This window comes from Marmota flaviventris, chromosome 9, assembly GCF_047511675.1.
Source record: "Marmota flaviventris isolate mMarFla1 chromosome 9, mMarFla1.hap1, whole genome shotgun sequence".
Taxonomy (NCBI): Eukaryota; Metazoa; Chordata; class Mammalia; order Rodentia; family Sciuridae; genus Marmota; species Marmota flaviventris.
The window spans coordinates 96,979,651-96,999,004 of record NC_092506.1 but is presented as its reverse complement, the minus strand read 5'-3'; the positions used below and the strand labels follow the sequence as shown (position 1 = coordinate 96,999,004).

Genomic DNA, 19,354 nt, shown 5'->3' with positions numbered 1-19,354 from the left:
GCACCATTCCAGAAATAGAAAGTTTTAGCACTAGGAACTACAAGTAAATATTTTTCTTGTGTCAGAGCAAATTTCCCTTGTTGCACAAAATAATAAAATTAATAAAATCCTAATGGTGGTATGTGTTGTGGTTTGCATCTAAAATGGCAAATAAAAGAGAAGTTTTATAAAAATGTATTGCTTCTATCCATTGATGTAAATCTTTTTGTTATCTCAAATTGGAGATGTTTTAATTGTATTTATTTATTTATGGTACTGGGGATTGAACCCAGGGATGCCCTACCAAGATATACATTCCCACCCCTTTTTATTTTTATTTAGAGACAGGGGTCTCACTAAGTTGCTGAGGCTGGCCTCAAACTTGTGACTCTCCTTCCTCAACCTCCCAAGTAGCTGGGATTATGCACAGCTGCAATTTTATTTTTCAAATACAGAAGAACAACTCCTCCTCCTCCTCCTCCTCCTCCTCCTCCTCCTCCTCCTCCTTCTTTTCTTAAGAAACAAATCATAATGACTTCTATCAATTATTCTTTGACATCATGTTGAGCTTGGGAGGGAGAAGTCCTGGATTAGGTCATAAAGAGAAAGGAAGGAAGGAAGCAAGCAATATTACACAAAATATTATATCCAAAAAAAATTTCCATTACATTTCAGGGGTATTTTAGGTGGTATGATTATATTTTAGGAATTACTCCAGTATAACTGATTCTTCTACACTATTAGACAAGAAAGAAGTTTTGTGATCAAAAATACTCAAAACTGAGAGACTGATGTGAGAAAAGAAGATGCTTCTTTGGACTAAGCAAGTGCAACTTTCTTAAAATGCTTTCACAATGTACTTCTGAAAGAGATACAGGTTTTGGAAGGACGCCAGCTCTTACAGAAGAAATTATTTCATTAGGCAGTGATTTTATATTGAAAGAAATACCCTGTTTTATAACATTTTGAGTTCTATTGCCCTAGGAAAGAGCCAGTATTTGAAGGCGGGTCCAAGGCGTGCCAGGGGTAGTCTCCTCCCCCTTCGGAACCTTCTTCCTCATTCCTTCCAGTGTACTTGGCCCTTTGCTTCCCAGGACTGCTGGATGCAGATCTGCAGCAAGGAATTTTGCTCTCCCGTGCCATCTGCATTGCTGGCTGTCCACTCCAACTACTGAAGAGGCTGCCACCTTTTACAGTCTCCACGGTCTTAGGAAAATAAAAACGACCTCAAACCTCCAAGATCACTTCCTCTTCCAGAAAACTATTTGGTACAGGTAAGCAATATTATTCCTCTTTATTTAGAAATCCAAGCGTGGCAATTAGAGTTGATAAAAAGCTATCAAGAAGAGTTTTAAGTCCTTTCTCATCACTAAGGCAGTCAGTAACAAGGAAATAAGAAAAGTTTGAGCAGAAACTGTTAAAGAGTTTCACCTTAGGGCAGAGATTCTCCAACTTTTGGGTCTCTTGCCCGCTCTACTGTCTTAAAAATTATTGAGAACTCTCAGGAGTTTTTGTTTCCCTGGGTTATTTACTGCCTTACTATAATTTACTGTACTAGAAAGTAAAACTTGGAAATTTCAAAATTAGTTACATACTAATTTATCTTAAAATAATAGTAAGCATATTACACTATTATAATTGACATTTTAAAATTAAAGATAGCTATGTGTTCCAACAGGGAGCCCAGTGTGAAAGAATAACTTCATTTTTCACTTTTGCAAATCTCTTTAGTGTCTGGCGTTATAGAAGACATAGGGAATCTTTTTTTGCATACAGTCTCTGTCACACAGAATGTAGCTCTGGTAAACTCTTTTGTATCCTCGTGAGAGACTGAGAAAGAAAAAGACAAATCATACCCTAGAATTATTATAATATAGCTTTGACTTTGCAAAACCCTGAGAATTGTTACTTTAGAGTGATATAATAAATAAGCTTTTCTTTAAAGGAAGTCTTGACTCCAAATCAATTATACTAAAAGCAAGCAAACACCTGGCACAAATATATCTGAAGGTATCTGTAACATCACCTTTGGGCTGGGCTACCATTGAATAATATTATGACATTTCCCAGGAGAATTCCATTTCACAATAAGGGAAGGGCTGAATAACTCTATTTCAAAGTTGAATAACAAAAAATTAGGACATCCTTAAACCCTTTCTATTTTTTATTTTTGTATTCAGCTATTTCAAGTTCTGCTAAATACTCCTTCAAAATGTCTTTTTCCCCTACAGTGTATTCTTTTTATTGCTTATAAAACTAAATTCAGACTTCTCTATATGACTTCCAAAACCCTCCATAATCTTGTGTTCACTGCAATACAGCAAAACTGTTCCACTACAGTCAAAAACGAGGTCCATTCAGTCCACCACCCATAACCACTTTGTTCTGGTTATCACATAAATGCTCTTCCATGATGCTCTCTACTTACCCTTAACCATGCCCTTCTCCCTCTGTTCAAATCTTGAGCACTCTTTGGGATTAAATTCAATTCTCTTTTTCACATAAGGTCATTTCAACTACATCAGTTCCATTTGACTTTTTATTTTACGTCTATATTTAGTAGTTGAGTCTATCTTTTATAATTAACTAACTCATTTCCTAGTTCATTCATTTTACCCTTATCTCTTCCACATCTGCATACACACATTCACAAGATGGCAGAGTTTTCAAAAGCAAAATGTTGTATAGAACTGAAAAGTTGGGTTTTGATCTTTTCTGTTGAGATGGCTCTCTACCTGATTGTAGGGAAATTAATTATGTAGCATGCTTCCTCATTTCATCCCACATTCATCCAGAGAATTAGAATTTTGCAGAAAGGCACTAATAAAAACATTTTTGGGGGTTAGGGCTGTAGCTCAGAGGCAGAGTACTTGCCTAGCATGTGTGAGGCACTGGTTTTGATCATCAGCACCACATAAAAATGAAACAAATAAAATAAAGGCATGCTGTCCATGTACAACTACAAAAAAAGTTTTTAATTTTTTTAAAAGAATTCCAAAGAAAAGATAAACATAATCATAGTAGCTTTTAAAATTCAAGGCATTTTTACATTTAATCTAATACTGTGCTTTTAAACTCCTGGTGACTTAACAATGCTGGTTGTATTTTAAGTAGCCAATAAATATATGTGCTGTGTCAAAATTATAAGGAAGTGGTCCCTGGGGCATTTGCCACAAATAAATGGTTGTTTCCTGGCAGCCTTAACTAGAGTCTAGAACTGCAGAATGCTGGGGCTTGAAAAGACCTTCAAGCTTCACTATCCAACTTCCTTGTTGTCCAAATGAGGAAACTGAGACCCTCAGAGTTAAGTGACTTGCCTCAGACAAAATTGGAACTCACGTGGCCTAATTTCTATCATGATATTCTGCCATCCATTCTCCTCTGGCTAGTTTTGAAAAAATTATATAACTAAGACTTTATTTTTATTTCAAAAAACCTGTTGTCACTACATATTCCTGGGAGGAGCTTTCTGAGGTAGTTTATAATTCTTTTCTTAAAAAAAGTCAATAGCCCAAGAATCTTTAGATGAATGTTGAAAACATTTTATCCAATGGGAACTATAATTTTTATATACTAGAGTTGTGAAAGCAAAGCAAAGGAACATGAATAAGAAAAGATAAGAGAAAAATTAGAAGGAGTAAAGGACAAGAACACAACACTTGTAATCGTAAATGAATTGAGATCTAACAAAGTGGTAAGAAAAAAAACAAATGAAAAATTCAAAATTAACACAGAAATGAAAAAGAAACTATCAAGGAAAAAAAGAAGGAAGAGGATATTTTTAAAAGTCATTCTAATTTTTTTAAATTTATAATCTTCCCTCATTTTCTTTCTCTTTCTCCTTGGCTTTTAGACAGAGGAAAAGGTTTTGTTGTTGTTGTTTTTTTTTCCAGTACTGGGGATAGAACTCAGGGGTGCTCTACCACTGAGCTGCACAGGGTCTTGCTAAGTTGCTGAAGCTGGTCTCAAATTTGTGATCCTCCTGCCTCAACTTCTAGAACCGCTGGGATTACAGACCTGTGCCACCACACCCAGCAGTGGAGGAAAAGTTTTAAGAAAGAAAAAGGAAATTCTATTAATAATTTTTATACTATTATCTTGGCAACAAGCAAATATTTATTCATTTAATATTTATTTAACTCTTAATACGTTGTAAGCTCTTTCCAGGTGTCGAAGATTTAGGGGGAAAAGAATGACGTTTTCTAAAGAAATTCAGACTGAAACTAGGCAAACCTGCCTGGAATCAAAGTAATGTTAATTCAGGGTAGTAAGAGTTATTTCAGAAGCCCAAACAGGGAAGAGAGGGAAGGGGGCTCTGAATAGAGAATGACCAGCTAGGAGTAGAGGAGTAAGGAAGGTTTGCCTAGAGGAGATATAAAGGCATGAAGGAAAGAAGAGTTTGGTGGATGAACAAAACAGAGGAATTCTGACCTGGCGGGGGAATTACTCTGGTAATAATATGTAATCTGGGAGAGTCTGAAAGCAAGTACTAAATAGAAGCACTAAAATAGAAGATGTGAGAAGTGTTGAGGCTTGATTTAAAACAGTGCTGGCAATATGAAGAGGTGATACCAAATTTTAGAGACATTTCTGAATCAGAATCTCATGTTATCAGATAAGAAAAAGGTTAGACAAAGGAATCAAGATTGACTCCCAGGTCTGGGGTTGTGGTTTAGTGTTAAGAGTGCTTGCCTAGCAATGTGTGAGGCACTGGGTTCAATACCTGGCACCACATAAAAATAAACAAGTAAAGGTATTATGTCCATCTATAACTAAAAATATATTAAAAAAAAAAAAAAAGAATGACTCCCAGGTCTTGAAAAGTTACTTGGACATGCTTTGGAAGATAATTCATTAGCTATCTTACCATTCAAATTGGATTGGAAGCTAGAACTTGACATTTGTGAATTATGTATTCTCCAACAACTACCATGTTCCTAAACTTGTTATGTTGCTTCCTAAAAGTAGTTTGGGATAGCTTTCTTTCTCCCCCATCCCCACATTCTGTCCTGGGTTTTACTAACTTACCTTCTGCTACCTCCAGTTGGTTTGTATAAATTGTTCTACAGTGACCACAACTTCCTAATTGCCAAATTCAGTGAACTTATTCAAGCTTGTATCTAAATTATGGGCTCTGCAGCTTCTGAGTTCAAAGAGCCTCTCCTCGAAATTCCTGAGAACCTTGGCTTATGTGTCACATCCCTCTTAGATTTGCAAAACTGAACTAAATGTTTTTCCACTTAGGCTGTTTTTCATTCTTTCTCTTCATTGCTAATGAGGTAGTCAATCACTCAACAAATTGCCCAAGTCAGAAACTTTGAAGTCATCCTCAGTTCCCCCTCTTCCTATTGACTCACAACCAATCAAAAAAAAAAAAAAAAAATCCTGCTATTGAATTCACTACCTTAGTTTATGGCCTCATCAACTTCTGTTAAAATTGCTTCCACGGATATTGCTCAGTGGTAGAGCATTTCCTTGTAAGCATGAGCTCCTGAATTCAATCCCCAGCAACACAAAAAATTAATAAATGAAGTTGCTTTTGAAGTTGTCTCTGTCCCAGACTTGCCCAATGGAATCCATTCTCCATACTGCTACCAGAGTGGGTTTTTAAGTCATCAATTTAACTGTCTTTCTCTTGCTTAAAATGTCCTTTTTTAAGTGAAAAAAAAAAAGAAAAATTTAACCTCTTTAGCTTGTTAAGCAAAGCTTTTGTAATCTGACTATCCTTCCTAGGTTTTTGTCAAGGCAACTACACTGCAAGTTCTGTTTTCTGTGAATTGAATCAAACAAAATCAAACAAATGTAATATAAAAATGATAATCTTGGAATAATAAATGGAAATAATGTGAATTCTTTCAAATTAAATAGTTTATCTAGAATGACATAATATCAAAGCCGGCAAGCCAAGGGAGTTGTTAACTGTTACATTACTATACACATGGAAGTGTCTCTTGTAGAATTATCTGCCTCCACATCAAAATCATATAAGTTAATCTATTCTTTATGTATCTCAAAAGTTCTTAAGAAGTCCAGATTATTATTGTGGTATGTTTTCAACATAACAAGTTTAAATATTTTTATATCTGGTTACAACCTTATCAACATGTTAAGTGGTATTATTACTGCTTATTCTAAAAACATCTCCAAATATTAAGTTGGAATAAAAGTTAGATGCAAGAAAAAGAAATGTCAAAGTACAACCATGACAAGCTGTGTGGACAAAGCATTCTATAAACCAGTAGTAATCATGCCTGGAAAGTAGACAAAAAGAACATATACACTTTGGTGGTGACAGCATGCACTACAAGAATATCTCTTCCCATGCTTTTACATTTGTTCCCAAGGAAAAAATAATCTCAAACTATGTGAGGTCTTCAGAGACACATCCTTCCTGGAATGTGATTACACTTGCATTACTTATGATGAGGCCTCAAACAACCCTCCCTGCTTGGTAGCCTTTGTTTACAAGGTCCTTCTTTGTGGACACTCTCCCCTGGCCTTGAAAATACTGCCTCGCCTTTAATGCCGCACAGTCATCACTTTCTCTGAGAAATCTTCTCCAATACCACTAAACTGATGATCTCTTGTAAATTCAGCCCTTACAGTAACTATTTCATAACTGTGTATTTGTCTCCCTCACTAGCATCTGGGTCACTGGAGGACAGGAGCAAATTTTCATATGTGGGTGTTTCATCAGCTTCTGACCCCAAACCTGATGCATAGTGAATACTCTCTGACTGATGAAAGTTTAAAAATTATGTAGTAGAGCCAGGCATGGTGGCACATGCCAGCTACTCAGGAAGAAGAATTTCAAGTTTGAGGCCAGCCTGGGAAACTTAGCAAGACCCTGTCTCAAAATTTAAAATAAAATAAATTTTTAAAGGAGCTAGAGATGTAGCTTGGCAGTAGAGCATGTCTGGGTTCAATTCCCAGTACTGAAAAAAAAATTCTATAGTAATTACTTTATTCTTGCGGTAGTTAAAAATAGCTATCTTATTTTTAAGGTGACTGTGTCCTTCTCTAACTATTAGTTAATTTAATCCAATTCCTGCTCATGTTGCTCAGTACATTTCAAGTGAATTACTTCAATAAATGTGTAAATTAAAAGTAGAAAAGACCAACTGTAGTCATTATTTCACCCATTTATAACCAATCAAAATAGAGTCCCGGCATAACAAATGTCTGCCAAAATGAATTCTGACACTGATAACAGGAACTATGTTAAGTAATAAAGCGATAAAAATGAATAAAGACAATGCCCTCATGGAGCTCACAATCTAGCTATTATAGGTCTGATTTTTAATCTTAAAGTTTGTTTACTTTTAGTAAAAACAAATGTTTAGATTTATCTCAGAAACTTTTTTATCCTCTGTTTTATTATTTTCTTCTCAATCTCTCTTATCCCCCATTTTAAGAAATTAATTGATAATTCTAAACGATTTGTCTTCATTTTATTTATATAAAATACATTTACTAACTATTCACATTTGGATGTAAGGAACTGAACCTACATGAAATTGTTCAAAGCTCACCAAGTAACAAAAGAATTTTAGGATAGCTTAATTTGAATTAAGTTTTTTTAACTCAGTTTTAATTTCTTGTTTCCTCTACTATATATGCTTGCTTGACCTCAGATTTTCTAGGAAAAAAATTGAGTCAGTTCTTTACATATGAGCACAGATTTATAAGTACTCCCCTATATACCATTGTTTTGGTCAGTTTTCTATGATTGTAACAGTATACCTGAGACTAAGTAGTTTATTAAGAAAAGAAATTTATTTGGGCTCACAGTTCTGGAGACTGGAAAGTTCAAGATTGGGTAGCCACGTTTGATAAGGGCTTCATGCCACTTCAACTCATAATAAAAAGGAGAAGGGCAAGCGACGAAACACAAATGATGGACTTATTTTAACAACTCACTCACTTTTCTCATGTGAGAAAAGCACCAGTGTGCTCTGCCTCCATTAGGTCCCACCTCCCAATATTGCCACACTGGGGACTAAGCCTCAACATGAATTTTGGTGGGGACAAATCATTAATGACTATGATTTTGCCACCTTGCTTGGAGCCCCAACTGTAACCACCCTCAGGAGCACAAAGCACTTCTAAACTTCAGAGAAGAGCTTCCTGATCTTTTTTTTTTTTTTTTTTTTTTTTTGGTGTAGGAAAGTTCTAAATTTTCCTCTGAAAGTTCAGTATTTGAGTTTTTTGAAATAAAGTGGCCATAGATAGATTAAGAGGAGAAAAAGCCATAACAGACTTCCTAACAAGCTAGTGAAGCCTGTAGCCCCTTCTCAGAACAATGTATTTACATCTGTAAAATTAAATACTGAGAGTCAGGCACAGTGGCAGACGCCTATAATCCTAGCAACTTAGGAGACTGAGGCAGGAGGATCCCAAGTTCAAAGCCAGCCTCAGAAAAACTGAGGTGCTAAGCAACTCAGCAATACCCTGTCTCTAGATAAAATACAAAATAGGGCTGGGGATATTGTGGGAGGCCAACCTTACAGGCGACTGAGTTACACTCCCCAGCTGGGTGCTGAGGCGCTCAGAAATGGGTGTGTCTTGCTACAGCCCCATGGGTGAAGCTATGCTCACCTGTTCCTTTGTAATATAACCCCTTGCCCTGTTGAGGATAGAATCTTCCATGGAAGTGCCTTGTGTGTGTCCCCTCCTCTTACTGTGCCCTTGGGTGTGGCCTACCCAGGTGTCAGTCAACCTGCTGACAGTGGACATCATGAAGACAGACTCAGCCCCTGAAACCTGACCCCTTGCCTCATTTGAATAGCTTCTCCTCAATAAAAGGGGTCAGCGCGTGTGTGCTCTCTCTCTCTCTCTTTCTGCGGACCCTTAAGGTCAGAGGAGCCGTCACAGCGACCCCAAAGAAAAAGGTATTTGTGTCTCTTGTGTGGTTATTTCGTGCAGCCCAGTTAGCCCATAGAGTGACCCCTGAGCCTTTTAGTCGCGAGAACAGAAACCCGGCAGGATATGGCTAAGTTTTCCAGTGCCCCTGAGTTAAATCCCTGGTACCAATAAATAAATAAATGCTTAGACTTACAAAGGAAACTCACTATATTAAAACTGAGTTACAATAATTTAATCAAAATTTAAAATAGATGTGATTTTTAACACATTAAACAAGATCTCTTGGTAAGACTAATAACTTCTGTAATTTCAAAATAGAGCTTAAGCCATATTTCAAGATCTCTGTAACAATTGAAACAACAGGAAATGTGTGTTTCTATTAGTGACAGTCACAGATGCACTGATAATTCTGTGGTTTGTTTCCTGCACAAATAATCAGAAGAAGGCTAAATTTCAGTTAGAAGTTGGTTAACATAAATATGTATTTTTCCCATTCAAGTTCATAGATTTCTCATACTTAGAACCCTTAATCCATGACAAAATACTGGAAGGATACACACCATATTGGAGTGGGATAAGGTGGGGAAGAGTTAAGAGCAAAAAGAAGCAATTAGAATTTTTTCAAATTCTGTATTGTTTGATATTTTTACAGAAAGGTCATATTTAGGTACTATTTATGTAAAAACATGGTCTAATCCAGACTCCATATCCAAAGCTGTTGCTGCTGCTCAAAGAAAAGGCCATCAAATGCCAGAGCCTTTCAACCTTCCCTGACCCTGCCCCAACCCCCTGGTGGAAAAGCCATTTTTATCGTTGCCTCAGTTTTAATACTTTGCCAATGAAGTTGTGAACCTTTGGCTTCTCATTCGTGGGAACCCATTTGTTGTAAGACAGGAATGAACAAGTCCCTAGTTAAAGAACAGGATTAGATGTGTTTCTGACATCCTCATTTGCAGTATGTTTATAAGGATAATATGTTTATATTAACCAATGAACACTAGGACAATTAATTCAGTTCAATTGTGAGCCATTTTTCCACAATAATATTGTTTAATGAGAAAGTGCTTTCTCTATTCCAAATATCTGATGATTCTTAAGAGAATGTTTAAATATGGGTACTCATACTGAGTAATAAACTGACTTCTAAATTTGCAGATAGGTCAAGATAACAATAAAAGTTTCCTTTTATATAAAAAGAACAATCATTGCCTCTTAACAACAGATGACTCTTTGCTTCCATTAGGAATAAAGATGGCTGCCGCGCCCACAGAAAATAATTATATCAACTTTGTGAAAATGATATTTATTGATGATACACTTTACTTCAAAGGTTAGTCGTAAAGCAATAGGACAAACATATTTGAGGCTTAGATAAATGTATTCAACTAGAAAGGTTGTGAGGTAAACTATTAAGTAATTCCTTTTTGTCATGAGATTCCGATGTAATATTAAGATCTCTCTTCTCTCAAAAAATTTGAATCTCTAGAAATTAACCACAACACTTCCAAAGTCCCAGTACTAGTTCCCAGCACATGTCTTAGCACTTTAATTAGTAGTAGCCCACTCTCAAGGTGGCAGCAGGTAAACATCCTGCAAGTCCCACAAAACTGGGTACACGGAGGAAATACTATCTCCCAAAGCAAATTGGTAGATTATGAAATCCCCTGGATATAGAGTTTTGTAAGTGAGTTATACCATCTTATGTAAATGTATTGAATAAAAATTCATTCTTATGATTACTCTTTCATGGGCAATTTGACTTCAGTAGAAAGTTTAGCTTCATTTGAAAGCTTCATAAAAAATCCTTAGGTGACTTTCCATTTGAGCAACAAATTTAAGAATAAAACTTATGACTTTATAAAATTTCTGTTTAGTTATGTATTGAACTTTATAAATCCTAAACTTAAGTTTTAAATCTAACTTACCTAGCAACACATTAAGTCTAATGAGCTTCATTTTATCAGCCTTTTGGATAATAATAAAATATTTTTTGATGGAGGCCAATAGGCCACCAGAAAAACAGAGGTTAAAGATGGGAGCAGCAGAACAGAGTTATCAAAGGCTAGGGTAAGAGGAAATTCTGTGTAGAAATATATAATTTAACATATTTTTTTCTCCTTTTTCTCTCCTTTAGCTGAAGACGATGGTAAAATATAAATATATTTCTCCTTATTTGTAAAGTAGGTAGCTGCCTTGGCACATCCATATCACTCTTGTCAGCTGGGAGATACTGTCCACATGGTACCAACCTATTTGAGAAGGCATCATTCCTCAAAGAAATGTGGAGTAAACAGCACAGCATCGGAACGAAGATGACCATAAGGGATACAAAAAGAACCACTATAAAATTTGCTTCCTACACCTTAGGAATTTCTAACTCTTAGAAGTTACAAAATAAACCTTACCTATTACACAGGTCCTAAGATGATCAGGGAGGCATAGATTGTCTGGAGGGAATAGGAAAAGGAGAGCAATGTATAAGAATTGTCCAAAATCAATATCTCCCTTCTTAAACCTCCTCTCTTAGAAATGCTTTGGGGAAAAGTCTGGGAAGCTCCCACGGGAAAGAGTATTCTGAAAGTCAAGAACCTAGGGGGGCAGGGGTTGTGGCTCAGCAGTAGAGTGCTCGCCTCGTACATATGAGGCCCTGGATTCGATCCTTAGCACCACATAAAAATAAATTAATAAAAAATAGGTATTGTGCCAAACTACACCAAAAAAATAAAATACTTTAAAAATAAAAAGAACCTAGGGATGGGTAATGTAAGCAGACCACATTTAAAGGCCAAGATATGAAAGGAAACATGGCATATATGAGGAACTAAGGGTAATTCGGGATAGGAGTAGAGTGGGAGGAGGAGAACAATGAGAGAGGCTAGTGAGAAACAAGGTACGGATTAAGAAGTTCTCTTATGCAAAGGTAAGGGATTTGGACCTTGTCTTGGGGGTAATAGAGATTTTCTAAACACAGGACTAATTTCAGAACATTTCAGAGTGTGGTTCATGTATATGGCTGGATGCAGCCTGATGACACTAGAATCTCCAATTTCTTCTTTCCTGTTACTCTATCATCCCCTAGTTGTTTGACTCATTCTTACTATTCAAAATCATCATACTACCTGGGTCTATAACCCAGTTATCAAGAAAGGTCATTAAAGGAAGACCAGCCCATTCCTTTTAAAGGCTTTACTTGGAAGCTATACACATCAATTCCACTCATATTCCATTGACTATACACATGGCCACATCAACTGCAAGGAAATCTGGAAAATATATTTTTATTCTGGGTGGCCATGTGCCTCATTAGAATTCAGGGATAACAGGATCATCTTTTAAAATATCCTTCTAGCTTCAGTATAATGAATTGATGGTGTAGGATGAGGATGTGGGGGATTAAAAAAAGGAATTTAACAGTTAAGGGACTATTATTTTAGTCTCTAAATGAAATTGTGTGGAGTGACAATGAGAAGCTGCAAATGGATTTTAGAAATACTTGAGAGAACCAATGAGACATTATTTGGGGTTAGACTTGAAAGGGGATATAGAGTAAGGCAGAAAAGATGATGCCTACTTCCCCCACCACTACCCCTGGACCAGAAAGCATCAATTAGGTTTAGCAGCAGGAAGTTTGGTGCTTGTAGTGAAAGCAGTTTGATAGAGAAATGGAGGCAGAGCAGATTTTAATAAGTAAAAGAGTAAATGGAAAGTAAAGAAATAATATAGACAATTCTTGCCAGAAGCTTGGCTGTTCAAAGAGGGAAAGTAGGCTATAGGTGTACAGTGAGGTGGGCTTGATGGAGGAGTTTTCAATATCAAAGAGCTTTAGGTTTTTCTGATTATAAAAATAATGTGTTTGTGCATAATGTGTCAAAAGGCATTCTACTGTCATGTATAACTAACTAGAACAAATTACAAAATAATCTATTTATTATGATTCATTCTAACAAAGAAGATGCTTTCTGGCCCTTGATCTTCAAGGCTGCAAGATGCAACGTGGTGCTGGTCCTTTCAACAACAGCACTCAGAAGCCAGGCTTGGAGTTTTGTAGTCAAAAGATTAACAAGTTCAAAATGTAAAATACCAACATAAAAGATAGACAAAATGGATTTGACTGCATAGGGAAGGAAGAGAAGACAAGAGAAGATTAGGAAGGAAATATTAGAGTCAGGAGACTGGAGGACTTAGTGAAGTCTGAGAATATATGTAGTTGGAGTAAAAGCATAAACAAACCAGAAGGACAGGAGACTGATCAGAAAGTGGATATCTGAAGTGAACATTTCAGAGGGTGGTTCTGAGTAGTAACAGGCAACAGTGAGCCTCTGGAAGCAAGCTAAAAACAACAGTCAACTTGATCATAGCCACTTCTGGAACAGAAGATTGTAATCGTTATTGAAAATAGAACTGTACAGAGGGTCTATTTGTACTCTTAGAAAAATATATTTTAATAACATTTAATGTATATTGTAGACAACCTGGAATCAGATTACTTTGGCAAGATTGAACTTAGACTCTCAATCTTAAGAAATTTGAATGACCAAGTTCTCTTTGTTGATCGGAGAGAGCAACCTGTGTTTGAAGATATGACTGATTATGACATTTTAGGTATGTTTTTTTTGTATCTTCAAATTCAGAGATAATTAATGATTTCTTCTCATTCCATTTTACTGCCTACATATTTCTATACAAGACCCAATCCTTATATAAAAAGCCATAGATGTAATAATAATTTCTCCTATAAAACACTTTATGAGTTAGGGTGAAAAATTTGATCTAATAAACACATTGCTGGAGTTTACATCATTCTGCATCTACATTTGGATCACCAATCCCTTCATTTTAATTGTATTAACTGTATAAGATCTCTATAGAGTTGGATCCTTAATCCTTGCTGGTTATAGCTGAAAATATTGATAACATTTGGTAACATTTTAAAACTCAAAATTAAACATTAATATGCAAGCATTTCAAATGAGTCAGTCTTCTACCAAAAACTTCAAAGATTGTCTTAGAAAATGAGTAAATTTATTATGTCTCTTAAGGTATGAATTCCACATATCAGAGTTTGGGACCAGGTTGAAGTAGTGAATATACATTCTTGAAAAAAATGGAACTTATACCTTAATAAATATATTTTAATCATCTAGTTAGCATTCAAAAGCTAAAAACAATCTTAGAATTCAGAATATATTTAACATGTTCAAAAAGTTGTCCCATATGTGTTGTACATTCATTTAAATGTGTTTTAAAGAGGCCTGGTATGGATAATTATAAATGTATTGCACTCCACTATTGTCATGTATGTAAGAAATAAATTTAAAAAGAAAGAAAAAAAAAAGAGGCCTGGTATGTAGCTCAGTGATAGACTGCTTACCTTGCAAACCCAAGACACTCATTCCACCCCAAGTACTGCAACAACAACAACAAACATCTTTTAAATGTGTTTAAGGAATCTGGCCAGCTGTGTGTAGTCCCCTTTTGCTCTCTGGTCAAATCTCAGAGTGCAGAATTGGCAGTGGGTCTAAGGACTGTTCTTTGGTTACATTTCCAAAATATCAATGCACAAAAATTCTTCTAACTAGTATTCTCATTTATTAATGTTTATTTCAGGTAATGAACCCCGAACTACATTTGAAATATACATATATAAAGATAGCCAACCTAGAGGTCTGGCTGTAGCCATCTCTGTGAAGTGTGAGAAATATTACACTCTTTCCTGTGAGAACAAAAATATTTCTTTTAAGGTAAGACTGAGCCTGACTTTGTTTTTAGCCATATTAATGGACAAAATTAGAAAACTCAAATATCCTCAGTTCAGCCTTTGATCTAGAACAGAAAGAGCAAGAAACAGAACCATTGAGATGGACAGTTAACAAAAAATTGTCAAACTCTTCAACCTCTTGCTATAACACTATGGTTTTTCTGATCCTGTCACAGAACAAATAGGCACACTTGTTTCATAACCTGAATGTCTTAATAGCCAACCTGTATACAAATAGTAGTATAGAATAAGTATGTGAATTATAAATTCATTTAATAGTAGCATATGACTTTCTAGATAAACTCTTGCTACATAGATTGAAGCTAATTGTCCTGGAAATCTGCTACTTTATAAACTATGATGAAGATATTTTAATCCCTAATTGTTCTGTTCTTGCTTCTTAGCCTAAGTCTTAGCCACATCCTTCAGTTTTCAGTTGATGTATCTTATTTTTAACATTGATCTAATTGAATAAAATTAATAACATCAGCTGTAAAATAATGCTATGATTTTCTCAAAGTCAAATTCAAAATATTTCTGGCCATTACTTTTTTCTCCATTATTCTCCATTATTCTGTATTATTTTTCTCTGTTTTCTGTAGCATTGTTAGATAAACAACTACAGACTGCGCCAGAAAATTCCTTCCCAATGAGAGCAGCCAGAGTTTGCTAACAAATTGACAGTTCTTTAAAGGAGAATCACATGTAGTAAAGACTCTGAGTGGGAGTTTTTCAACTAAGAACCACTGTCAGAATCACCACTCCCAATGAAAAAAGTTAGGGTATGACCTCAGTGGAGAGGCCAAGGGGCAACTTGAAAGAAAAAAAAAAGCTATTCTAAAATATAATCCAAGTAAGAACAGTGATTGTGCAACAGATAAAGCCTCCAGACAAATTTCTGAGCCATTCCCTTCTTACTAGAGTGAACCCCTTCAGATGGCAATTTACAGTTCCTACCCCAGAAGCTTAGTTATCGTATTGGAATTTGAGGCCTGGAATGGAAGGGCAGAGTGGAAAGGATTAAGCAGTTAAGTGAACAAGAAAATTGGAAGGGAAAGAAATGGCCAACCTCAGGCTTTGTGGGTAGAAGAAAACTACTTCAGCTGAAGAGGCAGATTCAGAATCTGAATAATATGGAATTTCACATGAATTCTTGTTGAGAGAGACTGACTAGGGTATTAAGATCAAAGTAAAGCTTGGAATGTAGTAGGAATTGGAACAAATCCAGGTTTAGGAGACCCTGAAGCTTATACAATTTTCGTGACCCATTTAAAGAAATAAAATATAAAATTATATTTTATAAAGTATAAAATATTTATAAAATATAAAACAGAGGCATAAACTACAATTTATTTAGGATTTTTTTAAATGAGGGTCTTAGGCCTTGCTGGCACTGTGGAACACACCTTAATTCCAGCAACTTGACCGCCAGGACAGGAGGATTGCAAGTGCCAGGCCTGCCTTGGCAACTTAATGAGACTCTGATTGAAAATTTAAAAAAATAAAAAAGTACAAGAGGCAAAGCTCAGTGGTAAAGCACCCCTGGGTTCAATCCCTAGCACTAAAAAAAAGAAAAGAGGTCCTTAGAAGAGAAACTTACATGTGATCAGTCCTGGCATTGAAGCTTCAATAGCTTCTTAGGGAATTTATTTCTGGAAGGAACTCAGCAAATATTAATTGAATGGATGGATGGGGAAAAAAAGGGAAGGGGAGAGGAAGGGAAGAGAGGTGAGGTGGAAGGAGTATGCTAGGACCAGTATTAGCTCCTGTTCTTTAATCCCTTTTCCTCCACTAATAATAATCTTAGAGGAGGTTACTGTAGAATAGGGTCTAGATAATAAGACATGTCTGGCTGCCATTTTAAGCTCACCTTTCTGTGTTAGATATTAGCTCTGAATTTCTTTGCACAAGAACATTTAAAACACCAAGAGGGCTTTTCTTCAGGAATTACTATCAGTACCTGTTTCTCATCTATATATCCAGACTTTGCAGTGGAATCAGAAGTGTACAAAAGAGCTGATGTTAGGTCCAGTTTAACTTTACCTGCATCCAATTCATCCCTCCTCATATAAATAATCCTTGGCCCTTAGAGCATGTGTTTCACCAGATAGCCTTTCAAAGTTGTGGATCTCCAAGGTCACACTATCAATTTGCCGTGTACTTTCCCTGGGATGACTTTAAGTGGCCACGACCAACACTCAGGAAAATTCCAAGGATTTTCTTGTCTCACTTCTGAAATGTGACATTGAAAATGATTAAAGAGATCACCTATTTTATCCACACTCCCACCTTCAACTATAATTTTCCACGCTAGGCTTGATCTAACAAGTTCATTTTCCTCTGTGATATTACTAAAGCTTTTGATACTTTGGCCAAGAATTGTTTCTTACTTATACATTAGACTTCAGCTTAGTCCCAGATTGACTCCTACAATTTAAGGTTTCTTCCTAGATTGTGGTTTGCTGTAGACAGCTGCAAAAGAAAATATAAGTGACGGAACTAATTTCTACGGTTATCAACTCAGGATCCTCACTTGTTGGTAAAGGAAAAGGTTATATAACTAAGTTGGAAGTACTCATCTCCACCAGTGCTCCAGAGTCTTCAAGGCATCTTAGGAGGAAGGTGGATGGATGCTATTTCAATTCTAAAAGTTTACTCATCAGGCCCTACGATGATGAGAATCTTTGCTACTATGGGGTCAAAATTTAGTACAAAATGTCTACTGGTTCCAGGATTAACATGGAAGAAACTTGGACAGTTCCCACATTTTCTAGTCTATGCTGAATAGTAAACATGGTGCAATACTAGGAAATGTGGGTACTACTTACAGTTAGATGACCAGCAGGATTATAGTTGCAAGTAATCTAACCATTCCTCACAAGACCCTGTCCTCTGGTTAAAAGATACAGGAATCAATGTGTGCCTTTCAGGGCACACAGCTCAGCCAAGTAGGCTATATTCATGATAAAAATTCAAGACCACTCTGCACCAGTATGATTCACAGAGAAAAAGTCAAGGGCTGTTGACTGAGCCAGTATAGCAGGGATATACAAGAACCCAGGACCCAGCCTTAAGAACAATTATTGTATCTAATTATAGTAAATTGTAGTTTTAGGATCCAATGAAAGAAGAGACTGAGATTTTTGGCATATCCTGCCTCTCTCAGAATTGACTCAGACACTCGAGCTACCAAGGTTTATAGAAGGATGTTTTTGTCAGCTTTTTGTTGCTGTAACCAAAATACCCAATAAGAATAACTTAGAGAAGGAAAAGTTTATTTTGGCTCACAGTTTTTGAGGTTCAGTTCATGATTGGCAGCTCCACTGCTCTGGGCCCAAAGTGGGCAGAACATCATGGCCCAAGTACATGGTTAAGGAAAATTACTCAGCTCATGGTAGATAGAAAGCAGAGGGTGAGGCAAAGCACCAGGGACAAAATATAAACTCCAAAGGCATATCACCAGTGACCTACTTCCTTTAGCCACACCCTACCTGTCTATAGTTACCACCCAGTAAGTCCATTCAATTTTTTTTAATGGTTCTTAGGATTGAACCTGGGCTTTGTGCATGCTAGGCAATTGCTCTACCACTGAACCAAAGCTCCAGCCCTGTCTATTCAAATTATTAATCTACCTAATGGATTGACCCACTAATTAGGTTATAGCTCTCATAATCTAATCATTTCACCTCTGATCATTTTCCTACATTAGCCAGAGCTGTGGGAGTACACCTTATAAGCTGTAACAGAGGAGGTCATCAATATCTTTAGATGTGAATGATTGGAGGAGACAGGAACTGATATTAGCTCCAAAAGGAGTGGTCTTTGCTAGAACTCCATTTCATCTTGAGCAGATGTGGGCTCCACTTAATGGAAGTGGAGAGAAGGAAGCTATCCAACAATAGGGAAATCAAGAAGTCTGAATGTGGATGTGTATTCATGGTGGAAAAGAGTCAGAGTGGACAGGAAGAATGGGAGGTTAGAAATTAAGGAGAGGAGATCAATACTTCTATATTTAGAGATTCTTTTTCTTAACTTTCAAGAAGAAAAACTATTTTAGTTCTGTTCAATAGTATATTTCTAAATAAACTGCATATATTCAAATTGCTCATATCCTAAAAAAGTTAGTTAATTTTGTGTTCTTTTTCTCTATAGGAAATCCATCCTCCTGATAATATTAATGAGACAAAAAGTGACATCATATTCTTTCAGAGAGCTGTTCCAGGACATGATGATAAGAGGCAATTTGAATCTTCATTGTATGAAGGATACTTTCTAGCTTGTAAAAAAGAGAAAGATCTTTACAAACTTACTTTGAAAAAACAGGATGACTCTAGAGATAAATCTATAATGTTCACTGTTCTAAACAAGAACTAAACATTAAAATTTGTTTTCTGAGTTTTTTTAATTGATTTTATTTTTTAAATACCCAACAGCAGAATGCATTACAATTCTTATTACACATATAGAGCACAATTTTTTATATCTTTGTAAAGTATGTTCATGCCAATTCATGTATTCATACATGTACTCTGTTTTTTTGCATTACAATTCTTATTACATATATATATAGCACAATTTTTCATATCTCTGTTTGTATATAATGTTTTCTGAATTTTTGTGTTTCAGAAAGATTGTAAGAGTTTATGAGCTTTATCATAGTCCTTTGTGTTGCTATAGTGAAATACTGGAGGCTGAGTAACTTATAAAGAGGTTTAGTTGTCTCATGATTCTAGTACCTGGAGGATCAAAATA

At 36.0% G+C, this 19,354-nt stretch overlaps 2 protein-coding genes across 2 annotated transcripts in view; one reads left to right on the top strand and one right to left on the bottom strand.

Moving 5' to 3' along the window:
- The window catches only part of Tex12 (testis expressed 12), a 62,244-nt gene that overhangs the window by 8,308 nt on the left and 34,582 nt on the right, over positions 1-19,354 (bottom strand). The gene's annotated exons all lie outside the window — the stretch shown is intronic.
- Il18 (interleukin 18) lies at positions 1,038-18,997 on the top strand. The gene is made up of 6 exons (XM_027930807.2): positions 1,038-1,253; positions 10,088-10,174; positions 10,979-10,990; positions 13,312-13,446; positions 14,452-14,585; positions 18,755-18,997. The coding sequence occupies exons 2-6, from the start codon at positions 10,096-10,098 to the stop codon at positions 18,974-18,976; spliced, it is 582 nt and encodes a 193-aa protein (XP_027786608.1). The 5' UTR covers positions 1,038-1,253; positions 10,088-10,095; the 3' UTR covers positions 18,977-18,997.